Below are 25,864 nucleotides of genomic sequence, written 5' to 3' on the forward strand. Positions count from 1 at the left end.
TTTAATAACAGCAAAAAGTAATTGGAAGAAGGAGAATATAGTAGTGCTCGGGCAGTCTGGGGTTGCATAACCCATACCAAAGGTTAGGTCCCTGGACATAGGACTGCACCTCCAGAAATGCCGTATTCCTGATACACTCTTGATACCATCGAACGGGGATAGTGAAATTTCTGCACCACCTCTGCGATGGAGTGACCCATGCATCGAGCATTAAGTGAGAAACTTCATGTCTAGGCTCCACAATTTCAAATGCCAGCAGATTGGAGAATATGGTGTACTATCATCCCTCTTTCAAAGTTGGTTAACTCACAACGTTTATCGTGAATTGCCGTCTGTGTGAATGCATCGAATTACTGTCTACATGCATGCAGTGATGCAATGTACCTATATACCTTCCCAACGGTGGGTTCATCCACTAGTGAGAGGTGTGATGGCATCACGTTGCCTAGGAACCAGGTACCCCATGATTTCTTTCCTTTCAGTGTACATCAAAAAAGTTTATAACTAATTATTTTGAGAAGGATAATGGCTGTGATGTAATTAAGAATGTATGTAGGACAAACTGTGCAAACAATATCAGACTCTTTCTTTAAGTTAGATTGATTTATTATTGTGTTAATTGGTTTCATGTTTTATATAGTACTGTGATTCTGCTTTTACTTGTTTGTCATACAAATTATTTCTTTTTACTTCAGTTTCATTTTTTTTTTTTCATAGTTTCCCTTTTTATTAAAAGAAAATCTAAACAATATTTTCCTTATTATTATTAGATGAAAGTTAAAAAAAAAAAAGATAAGTGCCAAAGATCGTTCAAATTTTGACATTTTTGGCAAACCTCACTATTATGATATTCTTTTGTGTATCTAGTTAGAAAGAAGTTAGAGATTTAAATTTTAAAGGATTTTATTAGGGAATATTAATACTATCAAGATTAAATTTGGGTTCATTAATTATTTTATATGTTAAGTGAATAAGATAATGATTTAAAAAAAAAAATTAAAAACATTCTTTAAACTTCTTATTTGTACAGATAGTGATAATAGTTGTGATAGCCAGTCAGATTCAAAGAAAAGAAAACGTTCTCGTTGGGGTCCTCAAGAAGAAGATTCTGTTCTAAATTCAATCCCTGCCTATGTGCAACAAGGTAAGAAATGTTAAATGGAGTTATTCATTAAATTTTTTTTTCACGTGTTACAAGAAGGGTGCGATTCAGAAAAGATTTGTTTACCCAGAAGTATTTGTGATAGAAATATAATTTTTTTTGTTTGATGCCTTAATCTCTATGGCACAAATTTTGGTTTTGATCTGACAGTTCATTTTTTCTTTGCAGCACTGAAGTGAAGTGTCACAATAGATAAAGTGGGATACAGATGAGTTGTTCAGTTCCCCTTTCTGCATGGAATACACTCAAAACAATCCACAAAGAAATACCGTTTCTTTGTGGATGTGAAAGAAATGGTTACTGTTTATGGAGAATGGTCGTTGTTTATACCAATGTGCAACAGTGTTGGTATGAACAATTCAAACGTGGAAGAATTTCAGTGTATGATGAAGGAAGAAATCCCAGGACAACCAGCAAGGCGCCTCTGTAGCCAGGTGGGAAGGAGCAGCAGTGCACAGCACATGCTTCTTGATTAGACCGGGGTTCGAGCCCGTCACCACCAAATACGGAGGCTGCGGAAAGGTCAGGGAATGACCACCGCATATCCCGGAGCAATATGGCCTTAGTTGCTAATGCTCCTAAAAACCAAACAACCAGCAACTACTGTAACAGAAGGAAGCGTTGCAAAAATTGAGTCATTAATCCTGGAGAATCACCATATTAGATTTAGAGCAGCATTTCCCAAACTTATTTAGTCATGGAACACATGTATTCAAGGAACACTTATGAAACAAGTTTAATGGGAGCCAAAGAACTATTTCATAATATTTTATTACATACAACTCACTGTGCATCATGAGCATTTTTATTTCCAACACATGTAAAGCTGAAATTCAAATAACTGTCATAATTTCGTTTTGGTCTTTTATTAGTTGAATCCCATTTTTTCACTTCGGATTTTTGGAGAACAAAAGGCTGCGATTGTTCATCCTCACTTTGAAGTGTGACAATATTGTGTTCGTTTTCATCAACCATGGTTGCTCTACTAGAAGTACTTTGCTTCTCGTTTTAAAGTTCCTTTTTTCAATCTATGGTCACATATTTTAATAATAATATTTCGAAATACTAATAATTATCAAAAAAATATTTATACAAGAAAGTGAGTTTAGTTATGGTATCGGTTCGCTTCCTCCTCTCCTTCAACCTGTGTACTCCAGGCTAAATGGCATACTAGATCACCACATTGCTGCTTTTTCGCAGGCATCATTACCTCTATGCAAAGCCCGCCAAAATAAAATGTTCCGTGGTCTATTCAATTGATTATTAGTCTATGCAAGTATATTAATAACAAAAAAAATGGTGTTAAATACTATAATGATACAAAAGTGGTGCTCACTACAAACATGCAGAATTTATTTATTTTTTAATTATTAATTACGATTTTTCATGGAACAGTAATGTTCCGCAGAACACAGTTTGAGAAACGCTGCGTTAGAGAACTAGCTGCAAAGCTCCAAATTAGTATAGGTTTGTGAAGAACATCATCCATTGATAGCTGCATGAGTAAAGTGGTTCTCAGGCTTCTGACCCCTAACCAGAAGAAGGAAAAGGTACAATGTACATGTAATGTTGATATGCCAAAAAAAGTAAGAGGATTTTTTCATGGCTAGTCACCACGGATGGATCTATCGCTGTGATTCCGAAACTAAATAAATATCAAAACAGTGTAAGAATGTGGAATCACCAATTCCCAAAAAGGCAAAGTGCAACCAAGTGCTGGCAAGGTGATGCAGTCTTTTTTTTTTTTTTTTTGAGATCATCATGGTGTTATACTAACAGATTACCTTCAAGAGGGCTATACTGTGATGGCAAAGTATTACTCCAACCTCCTAATAAAGCTATGTGCTGCTAGAAAAGGAAAAAGATGGGGAAAGCTGTCAAAAGATTGCACTTGATCCACAATTCTTTGCATGCTGCAGATTTGTGTACCCACAAATCTGGGTTTGAAATATTTCCTCATTCTGCTTATTCCTTTGACCTTGAATACACTCAAATTTCTTCCTCTTTCTTGTCCAAAGTAGTTTCTTTGTGGAAAACACTTTGCTGCTGCTGATGTAATTTCCTCTGCCAAGTCACGGTTTGAAGGACAGTCAGAGGACTTCTACAGAACTGTAGAAGTCCTCTGACTGTCCTTCAAAATACAGAAGTATTTTGAGAGATGATAAAAATATGTCATTTTGACTGGTGACTGTTGAAAAAGTGTAATGCATGGTGTTTGGCTCAGCCTTCTATCACAACTACTACTGGGTGAATACAGTTCTTTTATGTACAAGTATAGAGGGTCAATTTTTTTCCCTTTTTCATTGTATTTGTAAGTAAAATGCAAATTTGTAGTTCTGGTTTACTACTGTGTAGTCTCCTTTTTCCACACACTTGGCACAAGTGCATGAAATAAGTATGCTGAAGTGTTCATAATCCAGCAGCATACAATTGAAAAAATTGTATGCTTCAGAGGGTTGCTGAATTGGGGTGGAGTATATATACACAGTCTATTCCGGTTATTTGGGACACATCGGTACTAGTGCATTTTGGCCCGATTAAGCGGCTGCCCCAATTATCCGAAGTTTCGCGTAAATAGTTAAAAATACAATGGACCCCCGCTTTACAATTGGTTCACTTTACAATCAAATCATCTTACGATGGACTCACCATAGTAAAGTACCGTTCACTATACGATGTGTAGTAAGCACTGGTCATTGATCACGTTTGTGAATTGAATTTTAATTCTACTAAACAGCGATTCTAATTAGTGAAAATAGGAAGAACACAGGCTATAAAAGTAAAGATATATTAAGCACAAATTTACCCTTTGTTACCTTACCAATTAAAAAATTAAATGATACTTGAAAATCTGAAGAATACGTAATAATTAATACGTACTGTAATATGTACATACTAATTAGTTGACATTTCTGTTCACTGACATTTGTGGGTGGAGGTTAAAATTTAAAACAATAAAAAGATAAGCAATCAATAAGAAAGAACATGACACACACAAATTGCAATTAACATGATACGCGCAAGCGAGAACGGAGTAACAAATTACGAAGCTTTAAAAATAGAAATGAAGAGAAGCTTCTGAAAATTATTTATTTATATGATTGAAGATTTCATGGAAGTGTAAACACATTTCACCATAACAACACACAGAATTCCAGCTGTCGGTATTATCACAAATTCAATAAGATCGAGTTTACTCTCTGTTTGCGATAGATTGCACTAACAGAAAAGTCCAGTAAACAGGTGACTGCTAATTGTTTTATGGTTTTATCCTCCAGAAATCCAACCGAACCAAGTGGTACGATTGGAGACAATCATAGGGTAAATCTCCAGTGCTGCAGTCTCTTGCCCCAATTAAGCGAAGTAAACCCTGGCTATTTTCTCGATTGGGTTCTGTTTTTTAAGATTTGCCCCAAATAAACGACTCCCCGATTAACCGGTGGCCCAAATAACTGGAATCCACTGTGTATATATATATGTAGATCTAGAAAAGAATAGCGAAAGCTTAAAAAGCGGTACTCACCTTGAAATTAATCTGCTTTCGCTATTCTTTTCTAGTCTATTAACACGGTACTTGAAGATTTCTAAAAATTTCGTATATGTAGATCTTAAAAAGAAATCACCAAATCCTGCAGAAGTGGCTCCTTTTAATGCTAGTAGTGGCTTGTGTTTAGTGGCTTCAAACACTGCTACTCTTTTCACAATGTTAAGCTGTCTGGCGAAGCTGCAAAGGCATTTCCCCCTGTGGTACTGAAAATAATTGTAGGTGGCGGATGCTGCACATTGGATCAGATTTTCAATTTTGTTGAAATAGGACTCTATTGTAAATGTATGACTTCAAGGACCTACATCTTTAAGGCAGAAGCAGATACCTCAGGATTTAACACTGCAAAAGATTCTTTAACTGTGGTGTTCACCGCCAATGCCAGCAGAGACTTGGAGTTAAAACCAGTAGTGGTTTATCACTCTACCAACCATGAGCTTTAAAAGGAATTGTGAAATCCATCCTTGGTGTTCGCTATAGGTCTAGCAAGAAAGGTTGGATGACTTCACTGATATTTTAGTTGTAGCTTACCATGACGTTTTCAAGAATTTTTGCAAGATGAACTTAGGTTTTAAAATTCTTATAATTCTTGATAATGCACCAAGACAGTTTCTGGAATCTCCAAATATCAACGTCATCTTTTTACCTCTGAACATAACCTCTCTACTACAGCCCCTTGACCACAGTGTTGATAGCAGCGTTTAAGGCTTACTATTTAAGGCGAACATTCAAGATGTTAATTGCTGCTACTGATGACAAGGCGCAAACTGTTATATAATTTTGGAAGAGGTTTAACATCAAAATTGCCATTGATATGATTGTAGAAACCTGGAATGGTGTAACAAAAGACTGCTTGCATCGTGTCTGACAGAAATGTCACCCTCATTTAATTTGTGATTTTGAAGGCTTTGAACCTTCAGAGCAACTAAAACAAATCAAAATAAGTTGTGTTGCTCTTGCAAAATAAGTTGGTTTCGAGGAGGTGGAAAATGAAGATGTAGAAGAGTTTCTAGTCTCACACTGAGAATATATCTAATGAAAACTTGCAACAACTTGTTGCAGCCAGCCAAGTGGAAAGTCAAGATGACAATGACCACGAAGTCCAGCAGGCTGCCCACGAGAACTTAAAACAGGAGAGTTATCAGCTGCTTTAAGTGGGATTGAAAAGCACCTGCAGTGGATTGAAGATGATTATAATGTTGAATGTAGTAGGATAGCGCTTCATGCATTCGGCCCCATTTAGAACCATACAGGCAGCACTTGTATGAAAGAAGGGAGTAGGAAAAGCAACAAAAGCTAGATAAGTATTTTAAGCCAGTGCAGAAGAAAGAAAAGCAGGACAATGAGTCACCCTTCCACATCAGGTGTAACAACGTTTCATCCTAAGAATGATAACCCTCCTACCTCTTCATTATAACTCACCAGATACAACCCTTCACCACACCCACCTCCAACAAGCAAACATATCTTGTCAAAGTAAAGGGCTATATTTGTTGTATTTATTTATTAGAAATTTAAGACGTTTAAACCTGTGTTAGCAATTTTATTGGGTTTCTAACTGTTTTTAGTGTATTTTTCAATTCCTACTATTAGTTCACACTCTCCCTATATATATCTTGTTCAAATTTTCAATCGTTAATAAAATACTTTTTATTCATCCACTCAAGTTCAAATAAATTTTTTTAAACTTGTAGTGGATGACACTTGATGTTAATACAGTTTTTTTTCAAATATTAATTCATTAATTAAATTTAATTAATTAATTTTAGTTTTATATGGGAGAAAAAAATTTCTCTTATATAAGATATTTAGCAGGAATTGAAATCAACAGGCAGTAGCTCAGGGCTAGCCGGGTGGGTAAAATGCCAGAGGTGTTATTAAACTCTGGCAGTGAGCTAAATGATTTTGTAATAACTGAAAGCAAAGTGAAGCAGAAATTGTTGAAAATAAATATAAAGGCAAATGAGGTGGATGGGAATTATCCAGTTATATTAAAGGAAGTAAGCAAACCCTTATCCATAATTATGAGAGCTTCCTTGGACTCGGGAGGTATCCGTGAACTGGAGATGTGCAAATATTTGCTCAATTCACAAAGGAAAACCTTAGGGTAATACAAGTAATTCCAGACCTGTTAGTTTAGCTTCTGTTCCGGGGAAATTAATGGAGGCACTGTGAAAGAAGCATGCAGGATCATCTAGATAAGACTTCAGTTACAGCTCGGACACAGCATGGGTTTAGGGGAAGTTTTATCCGACCGATTTGATTGGATACCATGATGTGGTCACAAAGGAACTGGATGCAAAGAATAATTTTGATATCATATACTTGGATCTTAGGAAGGCTTTTGATACTGTTGCAAATGGAAGACTGCTGTACAAATTGAAGCAGTGTGCATTAAGAGCAAGTTGCTGCTATGGATAAAGGGTGGTTGAGTGGGAGAAGACAGAGTGGTAATCAATGGACACTGCTCTTCCTAGACTAATGTTATTAGTGGAGCCCACAGGGTTCAGTGTTGGGTCCATTGTTGTTTACTGTATTTATTAATGATATTGATGATGGTATTTCAGGCTTAATGTCTAAGTTTGCAGATGATACAAAGTTGGCAGGGTTGTTAATGACAGAATTCTACTGCAACAGGATCTAGAAAAGTAGAGCAGATGGGTTGAGAGGTGGCAACTGAAGTTTACCATTGAATGTTACTGCCTATGGGTAGCAGTAACCCAAGAGAAACGTATTAACTGTTTGGTACTACACTCAGGGAGGTAGAGAATGAAAAGGACCTGGGGATAATTGTGTAGTCAGATATGGAGTTTTCTGAGCAGTAGCTGAAGGTATTTTGTCAGTGATGTACAGGAATTTTTTTAGCAGAGATAAGGAGCTGATTATCCCCTTGTATAATGCAATGGTCAGGCCACACCTTGAGTGAGAGGGTGCCTCCGTAGCCAGGTGGACAGGAGCAGCAGTGTGTTGCACACTCTTCTTGATTAGACTGGGGTTTGAGCCTGTGACCACCAAATATGGATGATGCTGAAAGGTCAGGCAATATGGCCTTAGTTGCTAATGCTCCTAAAAACCAAATAACAACAACAGCCACACCTTGAGTACTGTATACAGGTCTGGGGCCCTTATTTTAGGAAGGATGTAGAGCTGCTGGAATGAATACAGAGAAGGGCAACAAGATTAGTGAATGGAAAGAAGCATTTTTCTTGCGAAGAAAGGCTTAAGTTTTGCAAATTACAGTGTCTGGCGACTAGGCACCTGTGAGGTGATATGATTGAGGTGTATAAGGCCTGAATGGTTTGAGCAAGCTCAATGCTGATGGGATTCTTCCTCTTGCCAGATTAATTGCATGAGGGAACATAAATTCAAATTGAGGAACGACAGTTGTAGAATAGATGTGCATTAATTTGCCTTTAGCCAGTGGACGGTTGATTGCTGGAACAGATTTTTATCTGTCATTGTAGAAGTTGACAGCTTAAATAAATTTAAGGCATAACTAGACAAACATTTTAAGCAAATGGATGAGTGAAATGGGAAGGCCGACCGGGCTAGCCGGGTGGGTAAAGTGCCTGCCTGGCAACCCAAAGGTCGTGGGTTCGAATCCCGCCTTGGGCATGGAGCAGAGTACTGCAAAAAAAAAAAACCTTGAGGTGCATTATAGCCACAGAAGCCGATGTGCCAATAACTAACAAAAAAAAAAAAAGAAATGGGAAGTTTTTTGTTTTTTTTCCTTTTGTCTCATGTTGCATAAGCTTGCTTTCTTGCATCATATGCCTCTGCTAATGCTAATTAGGGGGTGATATTAATATTAGTATTCATAGTGGCGCATTGATGTTAAGATAGCAAGCTTATAAAGAATCAACAAAAAAAAAAAAAAAAAAAAACCTTTCCAGATCACCTGTCCATCTTCTACAATCATTTATTTGGTTCTTGAATTTATTGAAATTACCCACTTCTACAACACTAGTTGGAAGTTTGTTTCAAGTGGTGCTGGCTGAAATCAGGGTTCTGCACATTTGTCCTTCATTGAGAGTAGGAGTATTCCTCCTTTTGAATTTATGCCCCCTTATGTGTGTAGTCCGAACAAGGTTTCCATCATTAGCATTGAGCTTACCCAGTCGATTCAAGGCCTTCAACACCTCAGTCAGATCAAGTTGCAGGTGTGTAGTCTCCAGACACTGCAATTTACAGAACTGAAGCCTTTCTTGTTGAGACCACCCTTTTATTCCCTTCACCAATCTTTGTCCTTCTCTGCACCCATTCCAACAGATTCCCATCCTTCCTAAATGAGGCCTCCAGGCCTGTATGCATTACTCAAGATGTTACCTAACACACACTGCCTTGTACAACTGGATAGTCACCTCTTTATGCATGCTAGCAAAATTCCTGAATATAAATCACAACCCAATGACCTGACCTGGCAGCCTGTGTTCACTGCTCACAGAACTTTATATCTGACTGCAATTTTTTTAATTTTACCACTGCTCTGAGTGTAGTACCACACAGATTTGTACATTAATCTGGGATAACTAATACCCATTGAAAAATGCAGTACCCTACATTTGTTATTGTTAAACTACAACTGCCACTTCTCAGGCCATGTACCTAATATTTCTAGATCTTCTTGCAGTACCTTACCTTGATTAATTTCATTTACTACATTGCCAGCCAGGGTCTGCCGAGCCATTTTAATATCTGAGGCAAGAATTAAAAATTATGCTCTACTGTTAATAATAGCAACATTGGCAATTATATAATCTTTCTTTTGGCGTCCCTTTCAGCCTTTAACCTGAGGCAAGAGCCTCGTTTGCCTCACCCTTGGCACAGCTCTGCTGCCAACGTTTGTATCATCTGCAAACTTAGACATCAAGCCTGATATACTTTCATCAACATACATTAATAAATATAGAAAACAATAGTGGGCTCAGCACTGAATCTTGGGGACAACACTAATAACAGTAATCTACGAGGAGCAGTGTCCATTTCTAACCACTCTGTCTTCTCCCACTCGATCCCTTTATCCATAGCAGTAACATGTCCTTAAAGTGACACTGCTCCAGTTTGTCTTTTATATGCAACATTGTCAAAAGCTTTGCTGAAGTCCAAGTATATGATGACAATTAATTTTTGCATCCATTTCTTTTGTAGCAGCAACATAGTATCCAGTCAGATTGGTTGGACAACATAGTCCCTTAACAAAACACTTTCAGTTATGATTGCAGTTGTCCCTAATTGTTCTGCTTGATTTCTTTAACCAGTGACACCATTATTTTATTATTATTTTTTATCCTGATAGAAGTTGAGCTAACAGGTCTGGAATTAATTATGTCACCTTTTGATCGTCCCCCCCCCGCCCTTGTGAACTGGGGATACATTCCCTAAATCCAGAGGTGCCTGCATAATTATGGCTGAGGATTTGCTGACCTCCTTTGCTGCTTCCCTTAATATAATTGCAGTGTATAATGGGCGCCTCCGTAGCCAGGTGGCAGGAGCAGCAGTGCATAGCACACGCTTCTTGATTAGACCGGAGTTCGAGCCCGTGACCACCAAATACGGAGGGTGCGTAAAGGTCAGGGAATGACCACCGCATATCCCCGGAGCAATATGGCCTCAGTTGCTAATTCTCCTAAAAACCAAATAACAAACTCTGTGTTTGAGTTTGATTAATATCTTTAAAGTATTCCTCTGTGTGAATGTACATGCAAAATTCTCCATTCAGTTTGCCAGTAACCGAGCAGGATCATCAAAATTCAAATTTCATTTGAATTTTGATGTCAATGAATTCATTTGAATGAAACCATTGACATCAAGTGGACCAATGTGATTCAATCCCTTCTGTTAATATTAGCAAGGAAGTCTTTGCTGCTTTTCTTTTGGTTCTTTGCCAAAAATTTCTCATCTGCCTTAGCTTGCATAATCTCCTTTATGACTTGATTGCAGATTACTTTATCTCCCCCATAGGGTTCTATATCACCTGATAATGTGTATCCCATGCGTTTTTCTTCTCTGACATCCACTTAGCTCTAAGCTGTAAATAGCATTTCTTAGTTTGTATGAAAAGCCTAGGGTTTGCTGTTGGTAATGTCATCAGTGGGTCTCACTGCATAGACTGCAAAAACTGTCTTATACCACTGTTTGCCAACTTTATGAAAGGGGGAACCCTTCTCTCTTCCCTTGACCATAATTATGTCTTTAAGTAAATCACACATAAGTATGCCATGGCCACTGCCTTAGATTTAATATGCTTCTTAACAAAGAGTAACCCCTTCCCTTCTCTTCTCTTGTGTGGAGGAAACAGAAATGATGAGCCATGGCTCTTCTAGGAAGTCAGGGAATCAGGACAAAACACATAGTGATACAAAGAAGAGTGGGTAAAATGAAATTGGCATAGGAGCATCTACAGGCAAGATGGACAACCCGCTGTCCTTAAGCTTTGTGTCCTGAACATCAACTAAAGAAAAATGATATTTAAGAAAGTTGGAGGGGGATGCCTAGCTCTTGCGGGAGTAGCTGTTCAGCATAGATCTAGGTAGGTTTTTTTTTTTTTTTTTTTTTTATGAAACCTCCAAACATGAAAGGTATCAAAACCTATAGTACTTAGTACTGTGCATGGGTTGAAGGAGAAGTATGGGGGGAGGGGGATGCCGGAAACTTTGCTCTAGAGACTAAACATGGGTTTCACCACTTCAAGCCTCCAATAAGCAAAGCGGTGGTATTTCACCGGTTGATGAAAGTCATCTACCACCTTAGCATGAAAATAAAGTTGACTTTTTTTGGAAAAAGCAGATCGAGAATCTCACAAGAATCTGAATTCAGTTTTCAAATTGAACTTCAAGGAAGATGGGGATAGAAGACAGGTAAAAAAAAAGGATATGTAAGTAGTCTATCCCTAAGGTCAGAGAACAGGAAGAAGACATGAGCTGGAGTTCAATATTATCCAACATGGTTTCTTGATTAATTGTGAATCAAGTGACAGCGGTGACCATTTATTAAGAAAGCAGGGTCCCTTATAGAAGAAAAAGAACGTATAAAGGTATTAATCAGGAAATGGGGATGGTTCCTCAAGCTTGTTTTGTTTTCTGTGGTCTAGAACAAATGAGTTTCAAGATAATGAATTTCAAGATAAGACAACATATAGAGACCAAGAAAATGAGTGGGATCAGGTGGTAACGATGCTCGAAAATATTGTTGGTGATATGAGTTTTATAAAGCAAATTCAAATGATACATCACAATATTGCAGAAGATATGGGACTGGCAAGGAGGAACAAAAATCAGATAATTTATGACTTTGGAGATGTCTCAGAAAACTTAATTATCAATTCTTTGAATATAGCGTTAATTGTAAATACATCATTTGTCGTTAGTTATTTCATCATCTTTAGAATGGAAGGGGATATCTTAAACATTAATGGTGATCAATTTACTACAGTGACTAAGTCTTGTACATTGATGATGAATGCAGAAACGATTACAGAGTTTGGAATGTATAAGACTCAAGATGCTTGAGGTTTTTGGCAAACTTAATAGTATGTCTTTCAGTGAGTTAACTTGAGGAAAGATGTGGAGCAGTACCTTTTTTTGGAAGGGATAAATGTGGATAAGGAAATCATCAGTGCGATCCTATCAAAGTGCCAAGTGTTGGAGAGTGTAACATTATAGATAGGAACAAACAACAGTTTCCTCTTGGGTTGAGTCTGAGAGTTGGAAATAGAGTTGAATATCAATCTTAGGTAGAAAGTTATAGGTAGAACTCAATGAAGGCTCTGATGACCAACAAGGACTTCTGCAACATAATGCCAGTGACAAAAATTCTAGACAGTCTTAAAATTAGACTTCAAAATATGGAAGAAAAGTGGAGTAATATAGATGCAAAAATTAGTGACGAGCACGGGAAAGGAGATATATAGTATCTGCACTTTAAAAGAGTGCATTGAATCAGTGTGAGAAAAAGTTGCTTATGATATCCCCAGCATGGCAAATGAAGATCAGACACTTCTGATAAAAGCAACTGAGGGCTTGAAGCTCCAGGCTTGTGATGAGATGAAAAATGCTATTGTGAAAGAGATTAGTGCTTCCATGAAAGGAATATGAATGTGTGAGGTAGTAGTGGTAGTGGCATGTGATGCAAGAAAGCAAGTGTATGAGCTTATGCAGCATCAGCCAAAAAAAAAAAAAAAGTCACACCATTTCCTCCAAATGCCTGTCCAGTTCCTCCTTAAATTTATTTACCCTATCAACTTCCACAATGACTGCTGGAAATTTGTTCCAGCAATTAACCATCCGCTGGCTAAAGGCAAATTTCCGCACATTTATTCTACATGTCTTTTCTTAATTTGAATTTATGCCCCCTTAGGTTCGTAATCTGCAAAAGTGGAAGGATCCCATGAGAATTCAGCGTGCTCAACCCATTCAAGGCCTTACACCTCAATCATATCGCTGCGCAGGTGCCTAGTATACTTTGATACTTTTGCACTTGGAGGATTACTATGCAAGTTTGAACAATATGGAATTAAGGGCAAGTTACTACAATGGATAAAAGGATGGTTGAGGGGGATGGTTACGAAAAAGATACTGCTCTTTGTGTACTAACGTTATTATTGGAGTTCCCTAGGGGTCCATGTTGGTCCCATTGTCGGTTGCTTTATTTATCAATGATATTGATGAAAGTATATCAGACTTTATGTTCAAATTTACGGATGATATGTAGATTAGTAACGTTGTTATTGACAGTAAGGACGGTACTCTACTGCATCAGGATCTAGAAAAGTTGAGCAGATGGGCTGAGAGGTGAGAACTGAAGTTTAACATTGATAAATGCAAGTACTGCATATAGGTATCAGTAATCCCAGAGTGACATACCAACTGTGCAGTACTACACTCAGGTAGTGGAGAATGAAAAAGACTTGAGGCCCATTGTGCAGTTAGATATGAAGTTTTCTGAGCAGTGCAGACAGGCTGCAAGAGCAGCTCATGGCTTGTCAATATAGGAATTCTTCCAGCAGATATAAGGAGCTGAAGATCCCCCTGTATAAGGCAATGGTCAGGCCACACCTTGAGTAACACATACAGGTCTGGAGGTCTCATTTTAGGAAAGATGTTGAGCTACAGCGAGTACAGAGAAGGGTGACAAGATTAGTGAGTGGAACAAAGAGTTGCTGTTACAAAGATAGGCTTAAGTTCTGTAAATTGCAACATCTGGAGAATAGGCACCTGATAGGTGATCTGATTGAGGTGTATAAAGTCCTGAATGGTTTGAGCAAGCTTAATGCTGATGGGATTTTTTCTCTTGTTCAGATTTTGCACCTGAGGAGCATTAATTCAAGCTGTGAAAAGACAGTTGTAGAATAGATGTTGGGAAATTTGCCTTTAGCCAGTGGGTGGTTAATTGATGGAACAAACTTCCATCTGTTGTTGTGGAAGTTGACAGCTTAAATAAATTCAAGGTTGAACTAGAAAAACTTTTGGGAGTTGAATGGATGGGTGAAACGGAAAGGTTTTTTTTTTTTGCTGATCTTAATAAGCATCCTTTCTTGCATCATATGCCTCTCTTTTTTTTCTTTTTTTTTCTTTTTTTTTTATGAAAACCCCAAACACGAGAGGTATTAGAACCTATAGTACTTAGTACCGTGCTTGGGTTGTAGGTTGAGAAGATGAAAGAAGATATTTGTTGACATGACTTGAAGGAAGGTTGTTCCAGAAAACAGCAGTTGAATGAATAAATCAGGAAGATGAAAAGTTGGTTCTGTTAATTTCAATTTGGACAGTAAATGGATGTTGGCTGGTAGCGGCACGTGTTCAGACTGTTTTTAAAGAGAGAGAGTGGGAATTATAGAAGCCAATTCAGAAGAACAGTGCCTGTGGAAGTATCTGTAGAAAAGGCATGCAGCAGAAATAGTACATCTATGAGACAGCGAGTGGAGAGACTCTGTTAGAGATGAGTCATTGATTAACTTAACTGCCCTCTTCTGAATGGAATCTAGAAACCTGAGAGAGGTTTTGAGGCAGCGCCCCAGATGTGGGAACAATATTCCATGGTAGGGTGGATTTGCGATTTGTACAGAGTGAAAAGCTGTTTGGAAGAAAAGTAATGCGGAGAGCGAAAGAGAAAACCAAATTTTTAGATACTGACGAAGCAATATTTGTAATGTGCTTGTGCCAAGAGAGATTAGAAGTAAGGGTAATCCCCAAAATAGATATATCAACTTGCCTAGAAATTGGAGTGTCACCAAAGATAAGCATAGGAGCAGAATCCTTTTTGCGAGATATAAGACAAGACTGAGTTTTAGAAGAATTGAAATCAACTAAGTTGTCTCACTGGAGAATTACCTGGAGATCAGCATTTAAGGAATTGGTAGCGGATGTTCGAGAAGTTGAAGCTGATTGAGCATTTTGAGAAACCGGATGATTGAGCCGGTTTCTCAAAATGGTAAGTGGAATGCAATGTGCTATCATCAGCAAAACTATGGATAGGATTTCCAGTAAATGGAAGAAGGTCATTAATATACAAGAGGAAAAGAGTGGGGGAAAGAACTGAACCTTTGGGGACACCAGCATTAGTGGAGAACTTAGAAGACAGAGAGTCATCTACCATCACCCTCACTGAGCAGTCAATGAGAAAACTGGATAACCAATTACAAAAAACAGTTGGTAAGCCATAAGATGGAAGCTTGTTTAGAAGACCTTTAAGCCAAACACGATCGAAATCCTTTGAACTGCTTGTGTTTCACCAAACCTTTCCATTGAATTTGTCCATACTGGCGATCATTGATCAGACGGAAGGTTTTTAGGTGATTTTAGAGTTGGCGATTAATTGATTTCTTCATTATTTAGAAAGAGAAGAAGTAATTGCAATGGGATGATAATTGGATGGGAGGGATTTGTCACCCTTTTCAGGAACTGGCTGAATATGAACAAATTTCCAAGCAGAAGGAAAAACACCTTTGGAATAAGAAAGTAAAAAAAGGCGGCAAAGGACAGAAGTAAGTTCACTAGCACAGGTTTTGAGAACAAGTGGAGGAAATACCATCAGGACCTGGAGCTTACTTAGCAACGAGATTGGTCAAAATCCTTCTAACATCCTTTTGACGGAAGACCACAGGAGGCATTGAATGGAGCATGTTGGGAATGGTGGGAGGTATTTTACCAAGATGAATAATACATGAGTTGGAAAAAAAATGGGATGCTAACAGGTCAGCCTTATTATTTGCCCCAGTGATAACAGAACCATCTGGTTTTGACAGAAGTATGTGCAGAGATAGGCAAAAGTTGCTGCCAATAGCTTTGGCAAGAGACCAGAATGCTCTGCTACCATTAGGGCAAGAAGCAAGTTTTCTACTCTTAGTCTGTTGAAAATCTAGTTTGGACTGATTAATAACAGCTTTACAATTGTTGCGAGCTTTGGTGTAAGCAGAAAATGAAACTGAATTGGAAACAAGCCAATTATAATATGCAACATTCTTCTCCTGAACGGCCTTAGCACATTTATTGGAAAACCAAGTCCTTTATCAAAACCAAGGTTTAGATAAAGGACGAGATTTTAAAGTGGAGTGTGGAATAAAAGATTCCATTCCTACAAAGATAATTTCACTGACACGATCTGAACAAACGTTGACATCAGAAGTTTTGAAACAGTAGTCCGACCAACGAAAAGAAGAAAAGAAATCTCGCTGGTCATCCCATTTTGCATTCTTGTAATACCAAACAATACAAGGTTGGGATTAGTCATGAGATAAAGGCTCCATTGGAGAAGAGACAATCACCAAGTTGTGATCTGAGGTTGAAGGGTTGTTTGTCTGTCTTAGAAGGGTTGTTTGTGAGAAAAAGATCAAGCGTGTTGGCTGTATTGCTAGGATTGTCTGGTATTCTTGTACATAAATGAACAGTCTGTGCAAGGTCATTAGTAATTGCAAAAGCCTCATCATCTCGACCAGCTGGGTTGGTGTGACTAGAAAATGGAAGCCAGTTGGAGTTGTGAACATTAAAATCACCAAGGAAAATCACCTCACTGTTAGGAAAGTTGGACTGGAGAAAGTCAAGTTGCAAAGAGATTAAGTCGAAGAGGTCCAAGTGATTAGTGAATTTGGGAGAACGGTAGAGACAACAGATGAATTTGACACGATGAGGTAGAGAGATTTTTAGCCAGAGAAGATTGAAAAGAGGAGATTCCAAGTTACCCAAGTCTCTGACAGTTAATATCGGAACAAACGTATACACAAGTACCAGTTTGAGGTGAATGGAATTATACAGCCAATAATTTGGGCAACTGAGGTAGTTGAATTCAACTGATAACAGATTCTGTCAGGAAAAGTATATGGGGTTTGGCAGACTGCAAGTGGAAATGGTCATCGTTGAGATTAGAATTGAGACCACGTATATTTGTGAAATGAACTAGGAATTGTTTGCGAAGTTTAGATCTTTTTGCAGATAAGCTTACTCTATTAGTTTGACAATTTGTGGTGTATTCAATAGGAAAAGTGGGGGGGGGTGACATGCTGTATGAAGTGATGAAATTTTTGGATATGGTGTACACATGGCAAGAATATGTTGTTTAATTTTTTAGAGCATTAGCAACTAAGGCCATATCGCTCCGGGGATATGCGGTGGTCATTCCCTGACCTTTCCGCATCCTCCGTATATCTAGATCCTTGACATAATGTGGCCTCGAAAATGGTCCTGCATATACACACTACTCAGACTCCCTTCATTCACTATATGGCAGAGTAGAGGTAGCAAGTTTATACACTAGCTGATCTGGAAGCCTCCTAAAGGTTACCAATAGGCTCTGTCCAGTGTACTAACTAGCGGCCGGTCTTCGAACACCATTTTAGAGCTGTACCCTCAAATGTAAGGAAAATGGGATCTCGCCGTGATATCCATCAAGACCAAAAATTATCAAGCTATTACTGCTAATGCCATCAAATGTCTACCTATGACCACAACTTCTGGAGAAGATAAAGTTCCTCAGTTCCTTCTTAAATGTCTGAGCCATTTTTCATAGATGACCTTCTTAACATGTATAATGCCATTATAAAATAAAACTATTTTCCTTTTCAATGGAGTATATACTGAATCACATCAGTTCCAAATGTCAGTGCATCGAATGCCATAAACCAGTTTAGGCTACTTGCCAAAGCTTCAGGAAGAAATTTTATTCCTAAGCTTAACAATTCAAATGATGCCACAAATACCCTCCTCTGGTATAATGTGCATTGAAATAGCAATCAACTGTAATAAACCTTTTTCTTACAAATTCAGTGTTAAATGTGTTTCACGATAATTCTAAGATTGCATTTATTTTTCTTAATGTTCAAATAGCTTTTAACACAGTATCTCTAGCCTCTCTCACTTCCATGAGAAATACTGTCTGATCAAAGGTAACATAATTCTTTTTTTATGATCTCATCTCTCCAGTAGAATCCTCCACCTTAAAGTAATTAAGGCTGTGGGGCTCACATCTGGTGAGTATGGGCTTGGCACACCCAGGGTCCTGAGCTCTCTCTCTCTCTCTCTCAGGGTAACTCAACTTTTTTTTTTCTACTGGTGCAGCATAAGCCTCAGGCTTCCTTGCACCCTATGGCTATTATTATTAATAATAATAATAAATAAGTTCATGTTCACTAACAAAGTAACTGCTGTGGTCTGACAAGATAGCATAGTTTCTGGCTTACTCTATACAGCCATCTTCATTGTTAGCAGACCAGACGTACTCTGCTGTGCATATGATATTAAAACTTTAACAGAAGTTGAGTCAACAGATAACCACCAACAAAGCAGTGAAGCCATCAATTTAAAACTCCTGTATCTCGCTCAATATCTGTTAAACTTTGATATGCAAATGAATCCTTCAAAATTGTAGTCTTCTCATTGAAGCCAAACCATTATCTTCTAATAATGCTAAACAGCTCCTTAATCCTTAAGTTTTACCATCACACAGAGCCAGGAGTGATATTTGAACCAAAGCTTTCTATTGACATCTTGAAGCATCATATCAAAATGTGTAGATTGAGATGGTTAGCAAAGCAGCATTTACTTTGTGTTCAAGACTGCTTCTTCCATCAGTACATTTTTAGGACAATGCATCCGTCTCGCATTCCTCAGATCTGGCCTGCAGCTTCTGGATCCACACTCCTCAGCATAGTCTGATGGATCCAATAATGGTTGCATGGAAGTTTAGTTTGCATGCTTACATGCAATTATAACCTCACAAATGGCATGCACACTATCCCATTACAGCATCCCCCAATTCCAAATTATAAAGTCGAGGTTGAAGAAAGAAGTTAGACTGCCACCATAAAACTAATTACAAACTACATCAGCTCTCCTGATTTCTGGAACAATTTGTTATTGGAGAATCCCACATGAAATCCTGAGCCTTTCTTCCCCCCCCCCCCCTCTGCAGCAACTGTAATAGGTTTCACCAGCTGACTGCTTAGAATACTTATTCCTATCAGCATGCTTCAGACTATCTAGAACCTGAATGCAGATCCCCATCAATTTATCTGTACCAAAAGGTATAGAAAAGATGTCATTGCAACCATAAAATTTTTCATTTGAAGTGTCAAGTTCTGCTTTTCTAAAAATTCGTATACAGCAGGCCCTCGTTATAATGTGGTTTGCTTTACGCTGATTTGCTATAACGTTGTTCTTATAGTATAACCCGTATCTGATATGCTGTCACAAATCACTATAACACTCTTTTACAGATTGCATTTTTGGCATATTTAACGAAATCGTTTCATTTGATGGAGTCGATAGCTTGAAAATGAATAGCAAAACAGCATTAAAATGTTTCCCACACCGACTTGAGAAATTTTTCCACGCTCGGTGAAATTTTATCGCACGCTAATTTAATTGTAGTACAGTGACTTGTTACGTAGTTCCGAGATCAACATTTTAAAAAATGATCAAGTATATTGTTTGTAATATTTGCATTATATGCATTTATCCGAAGTCTAGTCATCACTGAGTAGAGTACTAGACATTATGTGTAACGGACAGTTTACTCGAACATCGTATCATAATCAATGCAACCAATGCAGTTACATTTTCGAAGAGTTAATAACGGCGGATAAGAATGAAAAAGCAACATCATCTGGATGCAGTACGAAGACTACAAATGTAAGAAAAAGACTGAAAATTAAATTTAGTTTTGGAGCGAATCAATTCTAGTCAACGACAAGCGGATGTATGCCATAATTTAGGACTGGCAAGTTTAACTGTAAGAACAATTATAAAAGATAAAAATTAATTTTTGCAGCGGGAAAGACAGCTGTTCCACTGCAAGCTACTAGTGCTAGGCCAGCTATTAGGATTGAAATTATTATTAGCTATATGGTACAAGGAAACCTGAGGCTTATGCTACACCAGCACAAAAAAAAATTCTCAAGTTACCCTGAGAGAGAGAGAGAGAGAGAGAGAGAGAGAGAGAGAGAGAGAGAGAGAGAGAGAGAGAGAGAGAGAGAGAGAGAGAGAGATGGAGGAATCATCAAGAAAAAATGATGATATCCAGCTCAGGATCCTGGGTGTCCCATACTCACCAGATGTGAGTCCCTGGGGTGAATGGAGAGACTAACTAATTTTATTGAAGATAATATCCAATGCAGAATTAAGTTAAGTTAAATGTTATAAAAAAAAAAAAAGAGAGAGAGAGATTAGCCTATATGATGATCTGAAGAAAACTCACCTAAAAAAGGAAAAATAAAAAAAAAAATGTGGAACCATTTAAAACTAGTAAGTCAGCTAGTAAGGGCTGGTTGAATAGATTTAAAATCCAGGGAGAAGCCGCAAGTGCAGATCAAGGAGCTGAAACTTTCAAAAAAGAACTTGTTAAAATTATTGAAGAGGGGTATTATGTGTTATACTTCTCAACAAGTTTTTAACCTAGATGAAGCAGGACATTTTTTGGAAATGAATGCTTAAAAGAAGTTTCACACTGAAAGAAGAAAAAATATGCCAGGTTTCAAAGCGGCAAAGGATCGGTTGACTTTATTGTTGGGTGGTAACGCTGTGGGGGGATTTAAAATTAAAATCCCTTTTGGTTTACCAGGAAGAGGGCCAATGTACAACCCAAAATCGACACATTTTTCATGATTAAATTCATCAATTAAATTAAATCAATTAAAATCAATTGAGATCAATTAAATTCATGATCTTAATTGGAATTTTAAGTTTAATTTTGTTACTTAAGTAGTTACCACATAATTATATACATATGTATTGCAGAATATTTTATATATACATAAATTTGAATATTAAATATTTTGACCGACATTTGTGCATCCTTTCACTACCACTTATTAATTATTATTAAATATCCTATCACCGATCGCAACTCAAAAATACATATGTTACCTTATGGGGAAAGTGGCGCTTGCTTAACGCTGATTTACCTAGTGCTCGTTTTCCGGAACGAATTATCAGCATTAAGCGGGGATCACCCGTAATTTCTCTCTTTGCTTATGTAGTACTCTAATTTACATAGAATACTACCATAAGTATTCTAAGTAAATTTTAACAAATTAATTTACTCGAGAGTCATTTAAAATAAATTTGTCAGTATTTGACAAATTTACACCAGAAACCTAGAGAGAGTCAGGATTTCGATGCTAATCCTCTAGCTTTAATTTGGCTCTTTCTTTATGTTATGGAGTTTTACATAAAGAAGTGTCATATTAGAGAGTCATTGAAGAGTCATATTATTGCAATGCAATAAAGACTAAAAGAGAAGCTTTGGAGAAGGATAAGTAACTTCTATTTGGTGTATACTTATTTTAACACTACTACCAACTAACTAACCACTTGATCACCAGGTGGCACTACTCTTGCTTCCCCATGGTGGGGCTGGACTTGGTTGAAAATTTGATTTGATAAGTTCTTATCTGGGGTGAAAAGCAATTTTCATGGAATCAACTAGCCCTTCAGCAATAGTACATATGGGTACCACAATAATAGAAAATGAAAATTTGACTGCTCCTGATTGATACTAACATGCCAGCCTTTCTTGTAATGCATTCATTATCTAATCAAGCTCTAGACAAATTGTCTATTTCTTATACAAGAGAACATAGCAGCAATTGCAGGATCCCCTAAATTGATAAAGACATTACATTTTGGAGCTCTGTTAGAGACCTAGGGGTGATTGTATAGTAAGACATTAAGTTCTCAGAGTAGTGCAGGTAAGTTGATAGAACAGCTCATGGGGTATTCTCTGAATGATACAAAGGAACTTTGCTAGCAGTTGTAATGAGGTGATTATCCCATTATATAAGGCAGTAGTTTGGACACCTTGAGTACTCAGGTCTAGAAGCCTCATTTTAAGAAAGATTTGGATTTCCTATGATGAGTGTTGGAAGAGTAACCAGATTAGTCAATAATACAAGGGGTATTCTTCAAGGGAATTCAGGGGAATACAACCCTTGCCACAAAAGGCTTTGGTTCTACAAATTGCAGCTCTTGGAAATTTAGATTGTCGAAGTCTGGCAAACTGATTGAAGTATGCAACTTAAATGGATTGAGTAAGCTTAATGATAATGTTATTCTACAGTTTCTCAGACAGTGTACACATGGGAACATAAATTTAAATTGAGGAAGGGTAGCTACAGGATAGATGTAAAATTGGCTTTCATTCAGACAGTAATTGATTGTTGGAAGAAACTACCATCTAGTGTTGTGGAAGTGAGTGGTTTGAATAAATTTTATTAGTATTATTAATGGCCATATGGTGCAAGGAAGCCTAAGGCTTATGATGCACCAACCAAAAAAATAAGAGTAAAATAATAATAAAATAAAATAAATTAACAGCAGAATACAGTTGAACAACAGGAATAAAATCCAAACCATATTATATGCTGATGATCAAGTTATAATTGCAAAACCGTAAGGTGAACTACGGATAGCAGCTAATGAACTGAATAAAATAGGCAAAAAGTAAGAGATGAAAATCACCTCAAAAAGAAAATCAGTGGGATTATGTGGAAAAAACATAGTCAAAATTGTTATTGATGACAAAATAATAGAACAAATATCTGATTTCACCTATTTGGGAAATTTAATATCAAATGAAGGGAAACACCTCCACACTAAACTACAAAAATATAATAAAATGAACGGAATGATTAAATGCCACTTTGGAAAACAAATGACAACCGAAACAAAATTACGACTGCACAACATCACTTCAAAATCAACCCTCTTCTACAGTTGTGAGACTTGGGTCATAAATAAGAAAGATGCACAAAAACTAGAAGCAGCAGCAGCACAAGTGAGAATTTTTAAGACCATTATTAGGCTTTACAGGACTAGATCATCAAAGAATTTTAGATATTTACGAGAAATTAAAAGTAGATGACATGGTAAATGACATAAAATGGTATCAGAAAAAATGAACCAGCCACATAGAACAAAATGAACCCAGATCGAATCCTGAAATTAGCCTTTAACTACAAACTTACAGGTAAGAGAAATGTGGGTAGACCAAGACAACAATGGCGAGATCAAGACCACCTCCAAGAGCTACAACAGAACAGGTCCTAAAAGACCTAAGCCAGATCAAGTTCATGATGATGAATAATTAATAAATAATAAAAGGAAATACACAACCTATCCATTTCCCTCCTTCCATAGGCAACTAACATGAATAGTTCCATAGGTAGCTATCCAGCTGACCTTTGAATTTCCCTGAACTGTCAGCCTCAACCACCTATAGATGACTTTCATCAACTGGTGAAATACCACCACTTTGCTTATTGGAGGCTTGAAGTGGTGAAACCCATGTTTAGTCTCTAGAGCAAAGTTTCCGGCACCCCCCTCCCCCCATACTTCTCCAACCCATGCACGGTACTAAGTACTATAGGTTTCGATACCGTTCGTGTTTGGGATTTTCATAAAAAAAAAAAAAACTTGTTGGCTAAAATAAAACTTCCTGCGATCCATTCTAAACATCTTCCCCGTTACTTGAAATTATGGCCCCTAGTTCTAATATCATTTATAACTTTTGATTACTTGAACATTTTGCCATCATTCATTTTACCTTTGCCTCTCAGAGCCTTAAACACCTCAATCAAGTCTCCTCTAAGGTGCCTAGTTTCCAAGCTGTGCAACCCACATATTCGAAGTCTTTCCTCATATGGCTGCCATTTTACCCATCATCAGACCCTTTCAAGAAGCTCTGTCTTTTTTTAGGTGCAGTCTCCATACTTGAACACAGCATTTCAAGTGTGGTCTAACAATAGCTAGGCCCCAGGTGCCAAGTGATTTTGTGATCAAGTGTCTTTGCCTGTAAATTAGTGCTCTTTCTTGGTGAAATAAAACAGTTTCCTTATTTTTAGCATTACATTAACACTCAATTTATTCAGTAAAGAAAACATTTTACTAGATCAGAAGGAAAAGTAACCTTCTTTCTTTCTTTTCTTAATTTTTTTGTTTTACTACTAACTCACTACTGCTTGGTCACAAAGTTGGCACTGCTCCTGCCTCCACGTGGTGGGGCTGGTAACCTGGAAGGGAAAAGCTCTCCCTTCTGGGGCAAAATGGAGCAAACCATTCCTAAAACCCAGAAATCCACTGGGTGCTTAGGTGAGACCTTCACAGGGCGTGAACAATCGGAGACTGATTTTGTAGCAGCTAAACGTCAAAAGACTGATGTAACCAGAATCAAAACTCCAACTTTCCTTATTATTCACTCAACCCAAGACCAACCTATTGGTAAACTCTTGCTGTTTCTAGTGCACAAATGCCTGGAAAGCATAACAGGTACCCCAAAGACAGTTTGTTGCTTAAGATCAGGTGACTTACTGGTTGAAGTAGCCACTGCCTGACAATCTGAGCAACTACTGAAACAAAAAAACGTTTGGTGGAACTTCTGTTACAATTTCACCAAGTCTCCCCGAACACGTCAAGAGGTGTCATCACCGAATGGGACCTCATGAATGTGTCAGGTGAAGAACTAAAACAGGAACTACAAGACCAAGGAATCATAAATGTCAGAAGAATAATGACGAAGAAGGATGGCATACTAGTTCCTACTCGAAACATAATACTCACTTTCGATAACCCTAAATCACCAACAGTGATCAAAGCAGGTTATCTTAATTGCCGTGTTAGAGCGTACATTCCAAGCCCCTTATGCTGTTACAAGTGCCAGAAGTTTGGGCACTCACAGACAGTCTGCAGAGGAGCAGCTGCCTGTGCTGCATGTGGATCCACTGCACACACAATTACCGATTGCACAGCTACAACGCCTAGTTGTCCTAACTGCAGAGAAGCTCATCCGGCATTTTCCAAGGATTGTCCCCTTTGGAAAAGGAAAAAAAATGTACAGCGGTACAAAATTGAACACAATGTCACCTAACAAGAGGCGAAATAAATCCTTTCCAGCCCCAAATGCTAATAAACCAACCTATGCTCAAATAACCAAAATACAAATATCAATTACAACCCAAACAGTGGTAACCATACCACTCAATGAATCACCATCTGATTGGGCAAGGTCAGTATTGGCCACTGTTCCACTAAACCAAACAGCAAGCAAAAAAAGTAAAGCAATAAATACGCTGATTACTTTGCTACCAGATGCCATCCCTCAGGAAAATGCTACAGTATGCACTTCTCCTGATGCAAACCAAACAGATAGCGTGGACTTAGAAGATAGCTCACAGCAAGATGAACATGTACTAGAACTTTATACCGACGAGGATATGGACACTGGAAAACCATTCTTTCCAAAGAAGGGAAACCTAAGCGAAGCAAACCTTCAGCCCTTCGAAAACAAATCAAGTAGTCCTACTAAACCCAGATAATGCTTACATTTCTTCAGTGGAACTGTACAGGATACTGCAGCAGTTTAAATGACATCCAAGTTCTCCTCACACAATATGATCCTATCACCTTCTGCCTACAGGAAACCAATCTGACATCACATATAACCGTTTCCCTCCGGAACTACATCACTCTATTTGGATTTCTATTCATAGCAATCCACTGGGTAGTGATCATTACCCAGTGATAAGTCGGATTGAAACAAACCCCCCCCCCCCACTTTTCAAACAGAACTGTCAACTTTGGAACTTTTTCAAAGCAAAATGGGACATATACAAGCAACTAGCAATACTGGAAGAAAAGCAGGTCCAGCAAACATCTGTAAACTTGGCTACAGAATAT

At 37.8% G+C, this 25,864-nt stretch overlaps 1 protein-coding gene across 1 annotated transcript in view; it reads left to right on the plus strand.

Annotated features, from left to right (window-relative positions):
• Positions 1–25,864, plus strand: part of LOC150089342 (SURP and G-patch domain-containing protein 1-like) — a 306,779-nt gene that overhangs the window by 112,287 nt on the left and 168,628 nt on the right. Inside the window, exon 7 of the mRNA XM_090368518.1 lies at positions 1,031–1,144. Within this exon, the coding sequence (XP_090224644.1) occupies positions 1,031–1,144 (114 nt within the window). The remainder of the gene's footprint in view (positions 1–1,030; positions 1,145–25,864) is intronic.

Source organism: Mastigoproctus giganteus, chromosome 2, assembly GCF_048544385.1.
Source record: "Mastigoproctus giganteus isolate SK-2022 chromosome 2, ASM4854438v1, whole genome shotgun sequence".
In the NCBI taxonomy this organism is placed as follows: Eukaryota; Metazoa; Arthropoda; class Arachnida; order Uropygi; family Thelyphonidae; genus Mastigoproctus; species Mastigoproctus giganteus.